At 35.1% G+C, this 16,970-nt stretch overlaps 1 protein-coding gene across 1 annotated transcript; it reads left to right on the forward strand.

Annotated features, from left to right (window-relative positions):
• Positions 1–4,397: 4,397 nt before the first annotated feature.
• On the forward strand, positions 4,398–16,418 carry LOC134850958 (DNA damage-regulated autophagy modulator protein 1-like). The gene is made up of 2 exons (XM_063866790.1): positions 4,398–4,962; positions 15,453–16,418. Exon 2 carries the CDS (start codon positions 15,512–15,514, stop codon positions 16,310–16,312), a length of 801 nt encoding a protein of 266 aa, XP_063722860.1. The 5' UTR covers positions 4,398–4,962; positions 15,453–15,511; the 3' UTR covers positions 16,313–16,418.
• Positions 16,419–16,970: the final 552 nt, after the last annotated feature.

The following is a 16,970-nucleotide window of genomic DNA, read 5'->3' on the forward strand; positions in this document are numbered from 1 at the left end:
TTTTACATAGACCAAGAGCAAAACTCAAGAGCTACCATCCATGAAAATATCAATGGTGGTTACCAATGTAATCCGGGTCTGAAAAAGCCAGAGTTCGCATGAAAAGTAACAAACAGCCGAGTTAAGTAAAATTTCCAAACTGATTTTTCAGTTTTCTCGCTGAGAATGTGGCACATCGCATGAATAACTGTTTTACTTCACTTATTCAAGAAAGTGTTCGCTACGATGCAAACCTTAGTGCAGATGAAGAAATCTGGCGTTTTCAGACCCGGATTACATTGGTAACTTTTTGAAACCAAATATTGGTTTTTTCATAGATGTTAGCTCTGATGATTTGCTCTATGTCTATGTAAAAATATTTACTGTGTTTTGAAGGAAATGAGGTCCAAAGTGAACATTGAGAAGAGGCATTTTACATAGAACCAACCTGAGTATGCGTTTAATTTTGTCCACTAGTGTATCTTAAATTGATTTTGCTTTCCTTAAAACGTTTCACCTACTTATGCGGCCCACTAAAGATCGTTCAACGGAAAATTCTTTTAGCTTTTTCACGCGTAAGCACATTATCAGTTTTTGTTATAAGTGTTATTAGCTGAATGAGTAAATGTAACAAGTTTACCATTGAAAAAATGGCAAAAAATTGGAAGTGAGCTTACTTAAAGTATGCAGCTTTTACCAAGCTTACTTGAAAGATCCCACATTCAGCGGGTTATCAAAATGCGGAGACCAGACGAAAATTGACGGAAACAAAAAAACTGCTGCTGAGAAACTTGAAGAAGCGGGATAGGAAGAGATCAGTCATCAGATCACTGCTGGCAGAATTCAATTCTTTTCGCACTAAAATTATTTCTTCGACGACCATGAGGCCTATTCTCTAGAGAAATGGAATTTTGAATAGTTCCGCTGCTCTCAAGTTAAACTTGGTAAAGAAGAATAGTGCCTACAGATTGCGAAAATGCCCTGTCTAGGCTAATAACCCTTAATTTACCTTAGATTGATATGTTCTCTGATTATATAAGATTTGCTCTCAAGTTGGACGGACTTATCCGAGTATAGTGAGAGCGTAGTGAGCGGTATAAAAACGGCAGTGCACCGTGTTTAAAAATGCGTCGCGTTTTTTAGTTATGTATTAGGGGTTTATCACAGCCGATGGGAACTTCGGCTTGTCAAATAAATGGCCTTTACCTTATAATGCGAAAAGTCATATGGATGTAATGGTTCTAAAATTAATCAAAGAATACACAAATTTTGGATGGAAACTGATAGACGACAACTGCCCAGTTGATCGAGCAGAAATTAGTTAAGATATCTAGAACCATCGAATGGCCCCATATAGTCAATATCTGAACATCATAGAATATGCCAGGGCGCTCATGATAAGGCGAATGCGTGGTATGAATCTCACGAAGGAGAACTTAGAAGAAAGCATCCTGAAGGGCAAGAAAGCTGTCACTTCTGAATTGGTGAAAAGAACTTAATGAATCTATACCTACTAGAGTTAATTTGGTTATCAAGTCAAGAGTTGCTACTGTCGGCTATTAGTTCATTTTCCTGGAAAAAAATTGTTCCTCTTCGATTGGATGTTTTATCAAAAAACATGCCTTCTTAGGCAGTCTGAGTGTTTTTGGTAACGTAATGTATTTTAACTTTGGCCGAATAAATTTTGACCACCTTGATTGTTGTTACTTTTCTGCAAAGTATGGACTGCGACATTGAGAACGGACCACGAAAAGTTACAATTAAAGAAGCTTTAAAACTGACTGCCATGGGCTGTGTCGCGGTCTAAAAAAGATTCAAAATCTCAAACGTTTCAACCGAATTTAAGTTTTTTGAACCCTCGCAGGCTTTCGAGTTGTTCCCTCGCCTTTTTCGGATATGAATTTTGAACCCTCGCATTGTTCGGTATTTTGAATTTTGTTCCCTCGCCTTGTTCGATATTTTGAACCCTCGCCTTAATCGGGTTGTTTTCGGTCGGCTAAATGATTCTCAGCGAATCATAATTGCGTAGGATGCGACTTTTGTTAAGTCTCAGCAGGTCGTGTGTGGATGATAAACGAAAAAAGTTTTTTTGCTAAATTTCCTAGGACGTGTTTGTTTGCATAAAGAAATGCGTGAAAGAATTCGGTTTCCTCTTTATGCAAGATTCGTCAAGGGATTCGTTGCACCTCTTCTGAATTTCAAAATCCGTAGATTTCTTTTTCGATGCATAAGTGTTTGCAATTTTATTGTTGGACTTTATTTGCCATTTTATTGAAAAGTTTTGCGCTAAAGGCCGGATGTGTTGCGTCGGTTTGATCAGAATTTAGCTCAAAGTTGTTCTGATTTTGTTACTGTTCCACAAAATAACACAAATAATCATCGGGTCGAGTGATATATCATAATTAACCCCTTCTGGTCATGATTTGAACGACAAAGAAATTTCCAATTTTTTTTTCTGGTGTCGAGAAAAACCGGTTTGAAATTTTTGAATTTTCGTCTATTTTTGAGCAAGTAAAGCGATCGAGTAACGTTTGTTATATATGAAAATTAGAAAATTAGGCTAACAAAGTTGATTTTACTGAAAACGAAAACTAGTTTTGGAAGCTTTATTTAGCTCTTCTCTGGCAAAAAAAAAGTTCTTCGAAAATATTTAAAATATTTAAAAAGTTTTTCGATTTTTTTTTTTCATTTAAAAAATTTAATTAGTTTTCGAAGACCATTGGATTCGTTTATGCCTAATTTACTAAATTTCTACGGGTTCTTATAGTTTTGTCATCACAAGACGTACAACAAAGACATTAACTTGAAGAGAAAAGTTTCACCAACCGGCTATCCTTGTTTTTTTTTCGGAATAGTTTGTCAGTGTAAAGCGATTTTGAAAAGTATGTGCTTGAAGGCAGCCACAACATTATCTTTAGCAAATACGGTAGTTTTCATTGCAAGATAAGTTAAGAAAAACTTTCAGCAAACCGATGTTCTGACTTGACTTAGATTGCCACGATCAAAAATGATTAATCGCTGATAAAAAGCGCAAATGGAGTAAGTTTCTGTGCTTCCTGAAGCTTCAACTAAATTCTATCCTGTAAAACCGAAGGTCAGTAAAAGTTCAGTTCGTAATATGATGTAAACCGAAAAAAAAAACAGAAAGCCGGCAATCTGAAGAGTAATGTATTAACCTCTCTGAGTGTTATACCTCTGTTTATTGGAATTTATGTGATTTAAGATAGGCCATATATCAACCATGGGGAATAAATATTTTAAAATGTAGTCTCGCTTTACTTTTTATTTTACAAAGAAACTTAAAAGTTTGGGCCACAAATGTTAATATTGCTGTCGTATTTGAAATGGTCAAATATTTCGTATATGTTTAGGTTGAGAAGCTAAATGAACCGTGTGAAGCATCTATTGTGGACGTGCAGCGGATTAAACGCGTCAGATCTAGCATCACAGATTTCGTCTTGATGTTTGAGGATCGAATATTGGGAGATCTGTCTTCTTGGTCGGAGAACTGAATTGAAATCCTTAAACGAAAGCCGGCGAACCAACAGAGAATGTCGCACTCACTCTTTCGAAGAGGGAATTTGAAGGAATTTTCAAACTTGGATTTTGGCACTTCTAAACCGTTTCAATATGAGGGGTTTTTGCAGATAACGGAAAAAGCGGAAAACAGACACCACCATCATAGCTCAGCTACGACTGAAATCACCGGTTAGTGAATTTGTTAAATTACAAAACGGGCGTCGAAACAAGAAGCACAGGGCTTTTAATTTACTGAAATATAAGGCCACTTCTATTTAGAGGGTTCTGGGCGTTTGCTGCTGTGTAGAACTTTTAAGAGATGACAGAAATAGATTTTATAAAAAAACAAGCAAATTGTAACCGCGAAAAGGCCATCTTTGAGCAGTATTATTCAACTAACGCATCAAACCTTAAAAACAAAGCACTTCAAGAGACAGCAAGAACAACAATCTGCAAGCGAAGGGACACAATTGCGTCGAAGCTCGAGTTACGAACAACTACGAGAACAATAAAGTTAATCAAAGTCAAAACTGGTGCAGGTTATTGGTACTATTTTTCATTTTCTTCGGGTTGTGTTTTAGTTGAATGTCTGACTATTAATGCGCTTTGATTCATCTCAACTACTTCACAAGTCAAAGATTAGAGCATCAGTGAAACTAATGGGTATAAATTGAGTTAATTATAGTTCAGACCACAAAAAGTAGAGAGGAACTCTGTCGTCCTGTCAATGTTTTTTTTGTGGGTCATTTCATGAAAACAATTATAGGCAATCATAATTTATTTACTAACATTTTGAGCTTTTGCCTTTACTTTCATCACACCACGCACAAAAGTAGTTTTTTAAAATTGAATATGGTCGAAGTTTCTGTGGTACTTGCACAGCAACCGGCTGCTCTTTTTGTTTAATTTGGTATAAGCTCTATCTAGCATGTGGTAGATCTATGTTCAGTGCTTCGAAGCGATTCACCAGACTTAGCGACTCTTGTCTACTGATGAAAATGTTGGTCCAATACAAAATCAACTCATTACAAAATAGCTGACGTAGATATACATCCCAAAATTTGTTGCAATTTAGTTTAAAGTTCAACTCAGTTTAGTGGACAAAGCATGAACAAAAAATTGGGATTACAAATTAGCTTATTATTGTGCAATTTGTAAACAGCCGCGAAACCAAATTTACTTTTCTGCTACTCTGATATTCCTGCTATCTTGTTACATACTTAGTTTTGTTTAAAATGACAGTTGATTGACCAAGCGAACCTAAGCCACGAGCTGGGCTGCATTCAACTTTGAAAATGGATTTGTTCAGATGATTTGTTTTTTCTTCAACAATGAACATTGAGCTTTTGATTTCTGAACAATACTTTTACGAATCTAATGACTAATTTGATATTTTGAATCCAAGCAAGTATAAGAGTTTTATTGTTTGTTTCATCGACTAAACGGAAGGATATTCGGCCTATGGTAAGTTTTTTGTCTTCATGGTCATATTCTCAAAACTTCTTTTCTTGACTGGTTTGCTAACTTGAATATGATTCGAATTTTCTGAGCGGCATTTTAAGGTTTCGTGTTTTTCATCGAAAAGTAGAAAGGAAACGAGAGTCTCTAAAAATCAGTACCTAAATTGTCAAACATAGTAGCACAATCGTAGTGCATCTTTGTTTTTATAATTCTATTTTTTTGACTGCTTAAAGAACTTGTCGCAGATCGAAAAAACAGGCTGTGTAAAGCTCCACTGCACAAATGGCTAGGTCTTGGGTTTTTCCCATTTAAAGTTTTGGCTCTCTGTAAAGTCAAGTTATGGCTCTCCGTAAAACTACCCTCCCAAGTCTGAGATTTTGGGTTCAGTGGAGAGACCTAGCTGTGGGAAGCTTTCTTGCACTAGCAGATAAACCCAAACTTTTTAAAATAAGTTATCGCCCTCGGACAAGTCATATTTTTATTTTGTTACCGTTTTTTGAAACTTTTTGACTTGTTTCGAAAACGGCTATCTTAAAACTGAAATTTTGGGCTTCCGTTTTGTTTTAAATTTTTCTTATACGTTAGCTCCAAATTTAAAAACTTTATTTTTTGGGTTACTATTTTCTTACAAAAAAGTTGGGGTCTATACATTTTAGGTTTAAAATTCTGCTGAAACGTTTTTGGTGAGCTTAACAAAGTCCCTTTTTCGACTTGATGGGCGTGTTACAGCGTTGTTTTGACTATTTGAAAACATTTTGTATTTTTTCGATATGGACTGTTTTATATCAAAGGTCAGCCACTCATTTTTACTCGTTTATCATAGAGTTAACGACCATGCTTGGCTTAATGAAGGTCCTGGATTCGATTGTACTCCGAAGACGTTCTTTTTGCGAATAGCCTTTTTTTGCTGGAGAAAGTAAACAGAACTGTTTCTTTTTGGCCTTAAGTATAGATTTTTCTTCTGATTCAAACAATTCTTACTATAATTGAAAGTAGTTTTGATTTCTTGCTGTAATTTATAAGTTTAACAGCTCTGATTTTGTTTACCAGCTATGTTTGTTTTCGGATAAAATATATTTTTGGCTTAAATTTATTGAGCGTAATTGGCTTCCTTTTGCGTTGATCGATGGACAAGGTTATAATTTTATGCTTAGTTTTGCTTCAAGAGAGAAGGGTAGAAAGTTTCAAAACTTCATAGCTCATTTTTTTTTGGTCTTATAGATTTGTTTTCGTTTCAACGGGCGACTATTCATTTATTGTCGACTTAAATACTGCTTGGTGCTGCCTGATATCTAAGAACAAATAACGCATCCAAGTAGGAAAATTCAAATATCATGTATAAAGAGTGGTTAGTTCGCTAAATTTATTTTTTTTGTAAATTTCCTGCGTAAAAATTTTGTTTTTTTTACTACAGGAAAATTTTTGCAAAATTCCTTAAGTACTTTCGTAGCAATTAAATTAAAAAACCAAAAAATAGCATGCAAAAATTTGGAAACTTTTTCTTATGGTTTTTTATTTGTTTGTAGGCAATAATGCCTTATTCACTAGCGTTCTTATTAATGTGGTCGAATTTTCATAGCAACTCTGTTATTTTTATAGCAACCGTGTAACTTAAATTTTTGCTTTCTGTTTGATTTAAGTTGCTCGGGTATCAGTTGTGCGGGGATATATAATTGTCAAAAGTTTGGAAAGGGGACTCTAGAAGGACTATTAAAAGGCGGAAGAGACATGAAATGTGAACGAGTTGATGTTAATTAATTAATTGCCAAATTTTAATCAATAACCAGCTACAGTGAAATATTACCAAAGAGAATCGTTTTTGGAGACTTTTGTAACTCGCAATCCTAACGTATTGTTTCGAGTTGGTGTTAATGGAAAAATGTTTGGATTAATTTTTTTAAAGTCGTTGCCGGAAGGCTGTTTGTTTATAAGGTGTCAGCTGAGTTTAAAGTCACAGTACTTTATTATTGAATCAATGCTTTTGCAAAAAATCTCAAAAAATTGTTTCCAAGACAGGAAAGAGCACTAACTCCACTCTTTAATAATTTATTCAAAGGACAGTTACACGAGTCTCTATGAAAAGGTAATAATACTTCATAAGTCAACGATCTGTTCAGTGAGCAACAAAACTTTAGCCTAAAGCTTTGTAAATGTTAAGACGACTATTGAAATATTACCTACGAGAATCGTTTTTGGAGACTTTTGTAACTCGCAATCCTACCGTATTGTTTCGAGTTGGTGTTAATGGAAAAATGTTTGGATTAATTTTTTTAAAGTCGTTGCCGGAAGACTGTTTGTTTATAAGGTGTCAGCTGAATTTAAAGTCACAGTACTTTATTATTGAATCAATGCTTTTGCAAAAAATCTCGAAAAATTGTTTCCAAGACAGGAAAGAGCACTAACTCCACTCTTTAATAATTTATTCAAAGGACAGTTACACGAGTCTCTATGAAAAGGTAATAATACTTCATAAGTCAACGATCTGTTCAGTGAGCAACAAAACTTTAGCCTAAAGCTTTGTAAATGTTAAGACGACTATTGAAATATTACCTACGAGAATCGTTTTTGGAGACTTTTGTTAACCGCAAACTTAACAAGAATACCTAAACTTGATTGTTCCGAGCTGTCGTTGAAGAAAAATAAAATTGAACTAAAACCAAAAGCCATAACAACCTTTTTTTTTTCATTTTTATCAATCCACACGGAATTTGAAGTTCAGAGTGTTCTATTTGCATCTGGTAAAAAAGAGCATATCAATGGCTTAAGTTGGAATGATTTATTTAACCGCTAACGCTTTAATAGGAAAAAAGAGTGTTATTTATTGTTCCGACTTTCGGTACGAAAGTAACGGAATATTTGTGCTCGGGGTGGGTTTTTTTTTCTTCAGACAAATTTCGACTTTTTAACTAGCCATTTTTGACGGAATTTTTTTATATCATTCAAAAGGTATTGTTGTCCTGAGCTTAAATTTGAAAAGATATTTCACCTGTGATCATTTTTCGTAAAGTTATGAGGGTTTAAAGATTGCCATTTTGGCCACTTTGACCAATTTGGGACAATTAACGCGCGATATAATTCGCGCTATTAACGCGTAAGCGGAGATTTAATCCGTCTGATAAATCGTTCCAAATTGGTTGAACGAAGCTTGTTTGCCATAATTGATTTGTTATTAGGAGCGAAACTTCTCACTTTGTACTTATTATGGCGTGTGTGGAGATAATTTTCACAAAAAGTTCCAAATTAAAAAATTATCATTTCATTTTTATTTTATTTAATTTTTTCATGTTATTACTGCTCCATAGACTGCTCTATAATATGAGGCATATTAGTTCGCAAATTTTGCAAATTGACTGGTACTGCTAATGCCTCATAATTGGCGTGCGTCACTTAAGAAATTTTGTAGACTCAAAGTTTTACTCATTCAGTTTTTCCAAGTAGCGTTATCGGTCATATTTTAGCTGGTGCATGAAAGTGCAACTTCGCCTCTGTGTTGAAAGTTTTTTTATCTTGTATTAACGTGCTTCACTTAAGAGCTAGAGCATAGAAAAACCTAGTGAAGAACCAGAAGCGCTTGTTTATAAGTCATGAGTCACCGCCCGCAGTAGCAGCTGTAACTAAAGTATGGGTAAATAAAAGTGATAGCGTACCTTATTCGTTACGTTTTCAGGGTATAACTTTGCTGCAAAAGTGCAACCAACACTCGGGAGAGGAGTATTTGTACAATGTAAAAATCAAGAAATTAAACTTAAGCCAAATTGCGAAATCAACGAAAGTTAATATCAGAATTAATAGTTAGGGTGGCACATTTATCTCTCTTAAGAGGTAGCACATTTATCTACTGAAGAGCTTAACAAACATGCTAAGCCAAGAGTAATTATCTGTGTTGATAATTATTTAGATCCACTGAAAGCAAATGCTACTATTTAACTCTACCTTGATTCAGTGCAAGTCAATGAATTTGAACTTCTAAGCTTCTCTCCCACCAGACTCGCCCAAAGCCCATGATCTTGCTTGGATCATTTCATAGTGAATTGATAAACTACTATCAACTGAACGTCTTAGAGCCGCAAAAAATTTTCAGATGTTTTTTTGTTATAATGATCAAATTCCCCTAGAAATACGTTGCGATAATTAATAATACTGAATTAATTATGTAAATAACTAAGAAATCAAGAAGTATTTATTCAAAATCAACTACAGCGTTGTATGTGACGGAGACAGGTGACCGGGCGAAGTTATTAACATCCATGTGTTGGTTACAGAAGCAAAAGTCGAAATTGCAAAAGTGGAAAGTTGAATGAATATTTTTCTCAAATAGCAGTAAATTTTAATGGGAGAAATTCTCCCATGGAATAGAAGTTTAACATTCCAAAGCCTCAAACGGCATTGTGTTAGTACCCCCTCACCCACCACAAAAGCAAAACATGGATAGGCGGTAACTGTGCTTGTAGGACAGATTGTTCCGACCATAGTCTTAAAAAACAAACTTTTTTCTTTCAAATTGTCGTTTTTTCTGCGTGGTTTCTTACAAGGAGTGAACAAAAAACTACACTTTAGTTTTCGACAATTTATTCGACGGTCATAGTAAAACAAGCAAACTGGACAACAGTTTTTGAAGAAAAATTACTAGAAAACAATTAAAACAATTTAAAAAAAAATTTTTTTTACAGAAAATTTTTGTTTCTGATTCGCAAAAGGGCGTTAATAAAAGACCAAAAAAACTACTAATTATCCTCGAGTATAACTAAAAGTAAGCATAATTAAGCTATTGCAAAGGGCCTAAAAAGCATAAATAAGCTTGCTCGCTCGCTTGCCTCGCTCGAAATTAGACGAAAAATCAAAAGTTTCCAAATGGTTTTATTATTTTTATAATGTTCGAATCACGAATGAAAGAGCTTTATTTTCCGATATCGCTCAGCTCATTCCGATGCTTTTTGTGGTACCTTATTTTGCGTGCAAAAACATTAAAACAACCGAATACAAAGCTTACATTTTTCAATTGGTCGGAACAACTCAATGAATTTTTTGTAAACGTTCCATCACAAATCATCTTCTGGGTTCGTTGATTTCAGCAAAATTTTCTCGAATCCTTCGAAATCTCAGTAAATCTTAAATTTAAAAATTAACTAAACGATTCGACTGGAAGTCAGTAATTACAGTTGGATAGCCATGCTAATGACTAACAGCAATGTAGTTTTACCCAGAAAATGTTAAAATGATAGACTGTCGCCAAATTTTAAAGAAATAAACTTAATACTACTGATGCATTTGCAAATCCGACCAGAAATTGACTCCATCTACGTTTGTGGATCTCAAAAAATCATTTGACACATAAGATTTTAGTTCCTTGAAGAAAGAATTTCCGCGTTGCGTACTAGTCAGTTTATGCTTGATTTGGCTGAGAAATCATCTGCTCAAACTTGTGCAATTGGTGAGAGGCTATCGGGATTTAAAAGTTTGTCGTGCGGTGTTCCTTTGGGCTCAATGTTAAGTCCTGTTTTTTACAAGACCTGGCGTTAGTAAAAGCTAAAAAAAATAGTTGAAGCAAAATCAGGTACATTGTAATATATGACGGAGCAAAATTATTAACAGCTACGATTGGCTACGAAATCAAATGTCGAACTTTTAAAAGTCGAAAGTTCAATGAATATTCTTCTCAAATAGCAATAAACTTAACTGGTCAGAGTCCTCCTATGGAGTTAAAGTTTATGATTCCAAAGCCACAAACGTCATTGTGTTTTTACCCCTACCCGCAAAAGAAAATTAAATGCAGATTTTGACTGAGTATCAAAAATATATCATTATATGGGTTCCTTGATGTCAGCAATATGTTTTTTAAGTCCTTTGTACTCTCAGTAAGCCCTAAATTAAAGATTTTAACCAGCGATTCCACGGTGCAGGGATTTTTCTTCGAAGTATTGTCAAGGTAAAAATTATTTGCATTTTTAAACGATAGATCCAAACTGGAAGTCAGTAATTACAATTCTATAGCACTGCTATTGATTATCAGCAAAGTCTTTCTACCCAGAAAATTTTAATATGATATACTCCGACCAAAGTGGTTAATGGTTTAAAGCAATTGATGCTATTGCGGAAGTTACTGAAAAGTACCCGAATCCGACAGAAACTTGACTCCGTCTATCTTCGTGGATCTCAAAAAATAATGTGACACCGGAGATAATAGTTTTTTGGAGAGTGAAGTTGTTCCAATTGGCGAGAATTTTTCGAGTTTTTACGCAAGCTTCAGCTTAGTGTATTATTAAGAATCGTCTTTTTTAACCTAAGTCGCAAATATTTGTGCCACTTTTGGTGCTCATTTACAGATTTTCGATAGAATGTGCTTTGACATTCGAATAGTTATAAATTTAAAAAGTTGATGCATTTTTAATTCATCGATTGAACCGAAAAAAGCTATTTGTTTCAAACTATAACAATCATAAGAACTCGATTTCAAAATTTTCTGACTCAATATAACTCGCAATTTTTTGAAATCAAGAATTTATACATAACGTGGCTTTGTTTTCCGATTTGTTACTTGAAAGTTAGAGTGGATGCCTTGAGTTTGTTATACTCGAAGTTTTCATTTGCAAACTTGTCTACTTGTATTTGGTGCGACTTCTGCTGAACCGTATTGGCAATTTATTAGCATATGTGGCTGCTTTATTCGTGACTACTGTTTGTCGGTGGTTAAGCGTGCGTGGCTGAGTGGGTAGTGCGTGAGACTCGAAATCTCTAGATTGCAGTAGGTCGCTGATCGAATCCTAGACCTAGCCGAATTTTCATTAAGTCTGGACTTATTTCTATTTTTTTTCTTATTTTACTTTATAGAGCTGCTTTTTGTTGTGTTCTCGCTAGTTTTTGCGAAGCGGAGCTTTTCCTCTGTGTAAACGTTTGTCGTGCGGTGTCACATAGGGCTCAATATTTTAAGGTTTTTTCTTTTAAGAGCGGTATGATTTGCCAGGCGTTCGTAAAAGCTCAGAGCTGTTTTTTGTTTGCGGACGTTTCAACAATCATAGGAATACGTAGAAATTATTGGAGCACATCTTTACATTTTAGGAAATGACAAACAGAGAAAATTGGGCAACCAGTTAAGAAATCATAGAACTTGGAGACCTACAGTTTTTTTAAATCCCATTCATTAAAACAAACCTACGCAATTGCAGGTTCAGCGGCCTCAAAAATGTTGGTTTTTGAGTGTGAAATACAGTTTAATCCACCTCTCCGTGTATTCCTTGTTACAACTGGTCTAAGGCTTGCCATTGTGTGTATTTATATAGTTGCTCCAATTTTTCATGGCAATACCTAAGTGATGTCGCTAACACATGTTATATATTGACTTTCGTCATTTATTTTCAATTAAATTTTTAGCAGCAATTAGTAGCAATTTTTTTTTTTCGAAAATGACTTTGGTTGCTAGTAAACATCCAGCGACAAGCAGGTTCATGCATTGATCTCCATGATGCAGTGATTCGGGGAGGGTTCTCATGCTTGAAGGACCGAATGCTTGAAAAATTTCAACCAATCAAAATCGCTAAGCGTTTCTATTGGCTAAATGCCTTTCTCACAAAATCGAATTCACTATTAACAGAAAATGTATTAAATCAGTCGAAAATAATCAAAAATATTACAAAATGCGGGTTACAACCGCAATACCATTCGGATAATCATCAAGATTAATGAGGTCAAAATCATAAGAATTTTTCGGTCTTGAAAACTCATCTGCTTATTATCTAATCGGTCAATATTAACTTTAATGGCTGGATTTATTTTCTTACTTTGAGATTTTTGCGATTTACTTTGAGATTTTGAATACTCAATTCTGATTGGCTGAAAGTAAGCTAAAATAAGTTTCAAGCATTCGGTCCCTCAAGCATGAGGGACGCCACCCAGTGATTCTCATGTGGCAGGTTGATTTGAATTGCTGCCAAAAATGGAGTGCAGCCAGTATTTAGACAGCCGCGTATTCATACTGGTCAGTATTTAGACAAATACTGTATGAACCAATCAGAATCGAGAAAAAAACATAAATAATCCAAAATAAATAATAATTATTTATTAATTTCTTCTTTGTCTCGATTCTGATTGGTTGAAACAGTATTTGTCTAAATACTGACCAGTATGAATACGCGGCTGTCTAAATACTGACATGTAACCTTGTAGCTGCCAGCTCCCTTTATCACAGCCTGAAAGATCTTGAGCAAGAGGCACGGAGAGGGACGCAGCAGACGGACTACGCAGTCCCCGGCCTGTCTTTGAACCCCAATACCTTGAACAGGGGGAAGGATTTGGGGTTGACAGGCTCAATTCTAGCAAATATACTCGGGCACAAACAACTTTTACAACAAGAAAATTGAAAACATGCTTGCCATCCCTTAGAACGGTCAAGGGAGATCCTGGGGTAGTTCTCGATGCTGCCTACAAGGTGTTGTAGCTTACATGACAACCTAAATAATACATTGGCAAAGTATTTTTGACAAAATTGAGGGGGCAACATAGAAACGAACACTCAAATGGCCAGGGAGATCTTGGAGAAAACTGAGTTGGGCTCCGACGAGAGTATAATCTCCCTTGATGTAAAGAGTTTGTACACTAATGTCCCGCTCAAGGAAGCGGTTGAAATAGCCCTGAGGAGATTATATGAGCAAGTCAACCCTCCGGAAAGATCTCGCAAGACTATGAAAAAACTACCGAATTTGGCAGTGAGTAAGGTACACTTTAAAAGCAATGGTTTATGGTATGTACAAAAAGACAGTTTAGCAATGGGCGCCTCCCTTGCAGTAATATTGGCGAATTTGTGGCTCAAAGAATACGAACTTGCATTAAAGAAAGAAGTGCCAAAATTGAATGTGCTAAGTGAGGGTAACAAGGAAGTGTGCCCTAGATGTCAGAAAAAGGTGACATATCGGACAAAAGGGGTAGAATGCGAAGTTTGTTTGAATTGGTACCACTTAGTGTGTTGTAACATATCGGAATCCGAATATTCTAAGATTTACTACGTTTTACCTGTCCCGATACAATTAACCGTGCGGGTGATAAAAATATCTAGTATTTCCATGCCCACTTTTTCTTTATTTTTTTCTGATAAACTAAATTCATTCATATTCAATTATCTGTGAGATGTGGTCTTATTTTATCCCAGTATAAGATAGTCAGTTCTCATTTCTAACTCAAACTATTTATCTAATTAAACTTTCTTTCGCTCTTTTCCTATTTTTTAAAGTTATTTGTGCGCCAAATGTTTCTAATTGACACTTATTTCTGTACCGGCTGTTTTGTTCAGTAATAACTTTAAAGATTTAATTTCTGTCGCTTTTTCCAATCCGTAAGTTACTTTATTATCTTAAATTTTTTGATAGTCGCAAGGGAAGTACAAAAAAGGAAGCGGTACGTCATATTTTGTATTGCAATTTGCGGCTCTCCTCCTTAATTCACGATTCAAGGCATCATTTTCATCTTTTTCTTTATTTCTGCGGCGCTACTGATTGTTATGATAGTTTTGAGCTTTATTTAAGCTCAAGGTTTTATATTTACGACAACATCTGTTGTCGAGAATCAAAATTTTTAACTGCAAGTTGGAAAGTCAAGTAGTTGTGACATTTAAAGTAAATTTTATCGGGACAAAAATGATTTCCGTTGTTACGTTGAATTCCAAAATGGTACAAATAATTACATGTAATTTACTTGAACTGATTTATCGACTGTGATTTAACGGTAATTTTTTTAAAAAAAGGATGCTTTTATACGAATTAAAGGCAGTGGTTTGATGTGAACTCAGTTTACCTTATCGATTATTTCCGCTCAGTTCAGATGTTTTTTGTATTCCTAGTGTATCGTGGTACTAAATTGTTCAATTACTAGGCGTTCAGTTTTCTTATGCCAATAAAGACCATTGCTGTATTTTCTCAATTGCGCAATAGCAAACCGGCAATTAAGGAACTTCAACCATGCACGGAAATGGGTTTTTATTTGCCCAATTGTGCTTCAACAACACCAACTTTGATGCTATGTAAAGTTAACATATTTCGATCAGCTCTTAGTTTTATAGCTAAATGTTTATATTAATAGCATTTGCTTTTTCTTTGGAGACAAATTCAACAGCAATTCCGAAATAATTGATGACTTCATTTTTCTCTTGCAACTTCGATCATTTTTCAGTTTTATTTCGTCTGTAAAGTGTATTTTGAAACAATTGAGTTATTGTAATCTAATGAGTTATTTCGCCTTAAATGGACCGTGAAACGAGCTCAAATATTTGTCATTCTATGGTTACATCCATTACTGACTACATTATACTTGAAGAGAGAAAACATAGTGAAACATGAACTTGTTGAAACATAAATTTGTGCGTCACCACCATTTGACTTATCCAACTTACTTTGAAATCTAACATTTTAAGGAGCTTAACTGGCTGATTGCTCAAATTGAATTGAGTTATACTTTGTTTCACGTCTTCGATTGTTTTTGATAATTGATTGTTTTTTTTTTCGTTTCAGGTACTGACTTGTATATATAAACAACTACAACTTATACAGGGACACTTAACTTTGTAAAAATGGCACGAAGATGTGCGGAAAAATGTGGATTGGCTTGGCTGCCTCTGTTAGCCTTTTGTCTAGTTGCAACTACGTTTATCATTTCTTACACCATCTCACAGGTCAAAGACATCGTTGTAACAGCGCTCCCCTTTATTAGCGATACAGGAACTATTTCTCCGGCGAGTTGCTGGTTCGGATTGTTTCTAAATGCAACCGCTTATATGTTTTTGATGGTGATGGTTGTGAGGTATTTGCAAATCCGAGAGCACCTCACACATGAGCAGAAAAAAGTGAAAGTCATCAATATCATATCACTGGTCATCGGAATTCTCGCAGCTCTAGGAGTCAGCATGGTGGCATGTTTCCAAGAAACCAACGTCAAGTCTATGCATTTGATCGGCGCGTTCATGGCATTTATAGGAGGAATTATATATGGATACATGCACGCATACCTAACTCACAAGCTAATCAAGGAATCGTTCTTCAACCATAAATGGCTCATGGTCATCCGAATCATTCTGGCCACTATCATGCTTGGCGTCATGGTCATGATGATAATTGCAATGCGACACTCAGGGTACAAGCTACCACCTTATACTCCCACTAATAGGCCATACGAACATAAAGGGTGGTACTTTACAGCGACATCTTGTGAATGGACTCTAGGCATATCATTCTTTTTCTATGTCCTCTCGCTTAGCTATGAGTTCGCGACTATCAAGGTGTTGATCGTGGTAAAGAATGTTCCCAACAGTTACTTTGTCGCGAATCCGGAAGCGGGGGTTAAAAATTCGCTGGTAGATGAAAGAAGACACTAAACTGGAACAAGAAGCGTATGGTTGAAACAGATAGAAGTAAAATGACAATTTAAAAAAAAACTGCAAGTATTTTTGATGAGTTCTCTTCAAGGTTGCAGTCATAAATATCTACTAAATTAATTTTCAAACGATCTACTAAAGTAATTCGTTTGAATCTGTTAAAATTTTAAACTTTATTTCATTTTAATTTATGGCTGCAAGCTCTAGCTCTAGCTTACAAATCAATAATAAGTTCGGACTAGAAAAAAAAAATATTTTCTTTTTGAACTATTCTCTTGAAAATTGATAAGATTAATTACATTGCAATAATAATTGTGTCCCGTGTCGGATAACCACTTTACTTGTCTGTCCGAACTTTGAAGCTTACTTTTTTATGATGAAAGTCGCTGCAAATTATATTTGATTGTTTTTCCCAACTAATTTGAGGCTAATAAGGCTCAAACTAGTCGCTTTTTTAATATTTCCTATGCTCGGTTTTCTATCCACCTATTTTCGTGCTATCATTTTCGCGTATTATTTATTCTGATGCGTATTAATTCGGTCTGAAAAACTTTCATGTTTTTAAAGCGTAAACATTAAGAAGTCAAACTCTGGTACTTTAGAATTTGTTTGGATTCCGTGTATATTGTCTCTGAAATTCGCATCATTTGCGTTGAAT

The sequence above is a fragment of the Symsagittifera roscoffensis genome, chromosome 7 (genome assembly GCF_963678635.1).
Source record: "Symsagittifera roscoffensis chromosome 7, txSymRosc1.1, whole genome shotgun sequence".
Taxonomy (NCBI): Eukaryota; Metazoa; Xenacoelomorpha; order Acoela; family Convolutidae; genus Symsagittifera; species Symsagittifera roscoffensis.

What these genes read in the sequence shown, in the direction of transcription:
- LOC134850958 (XM_063866790.1), top strand. Translation starts at nt 15,512, where the DNA reads ATGGCACGAAGATGTGCGGAAAAATGTGGATTGGCTTGGCTGCCTCTG.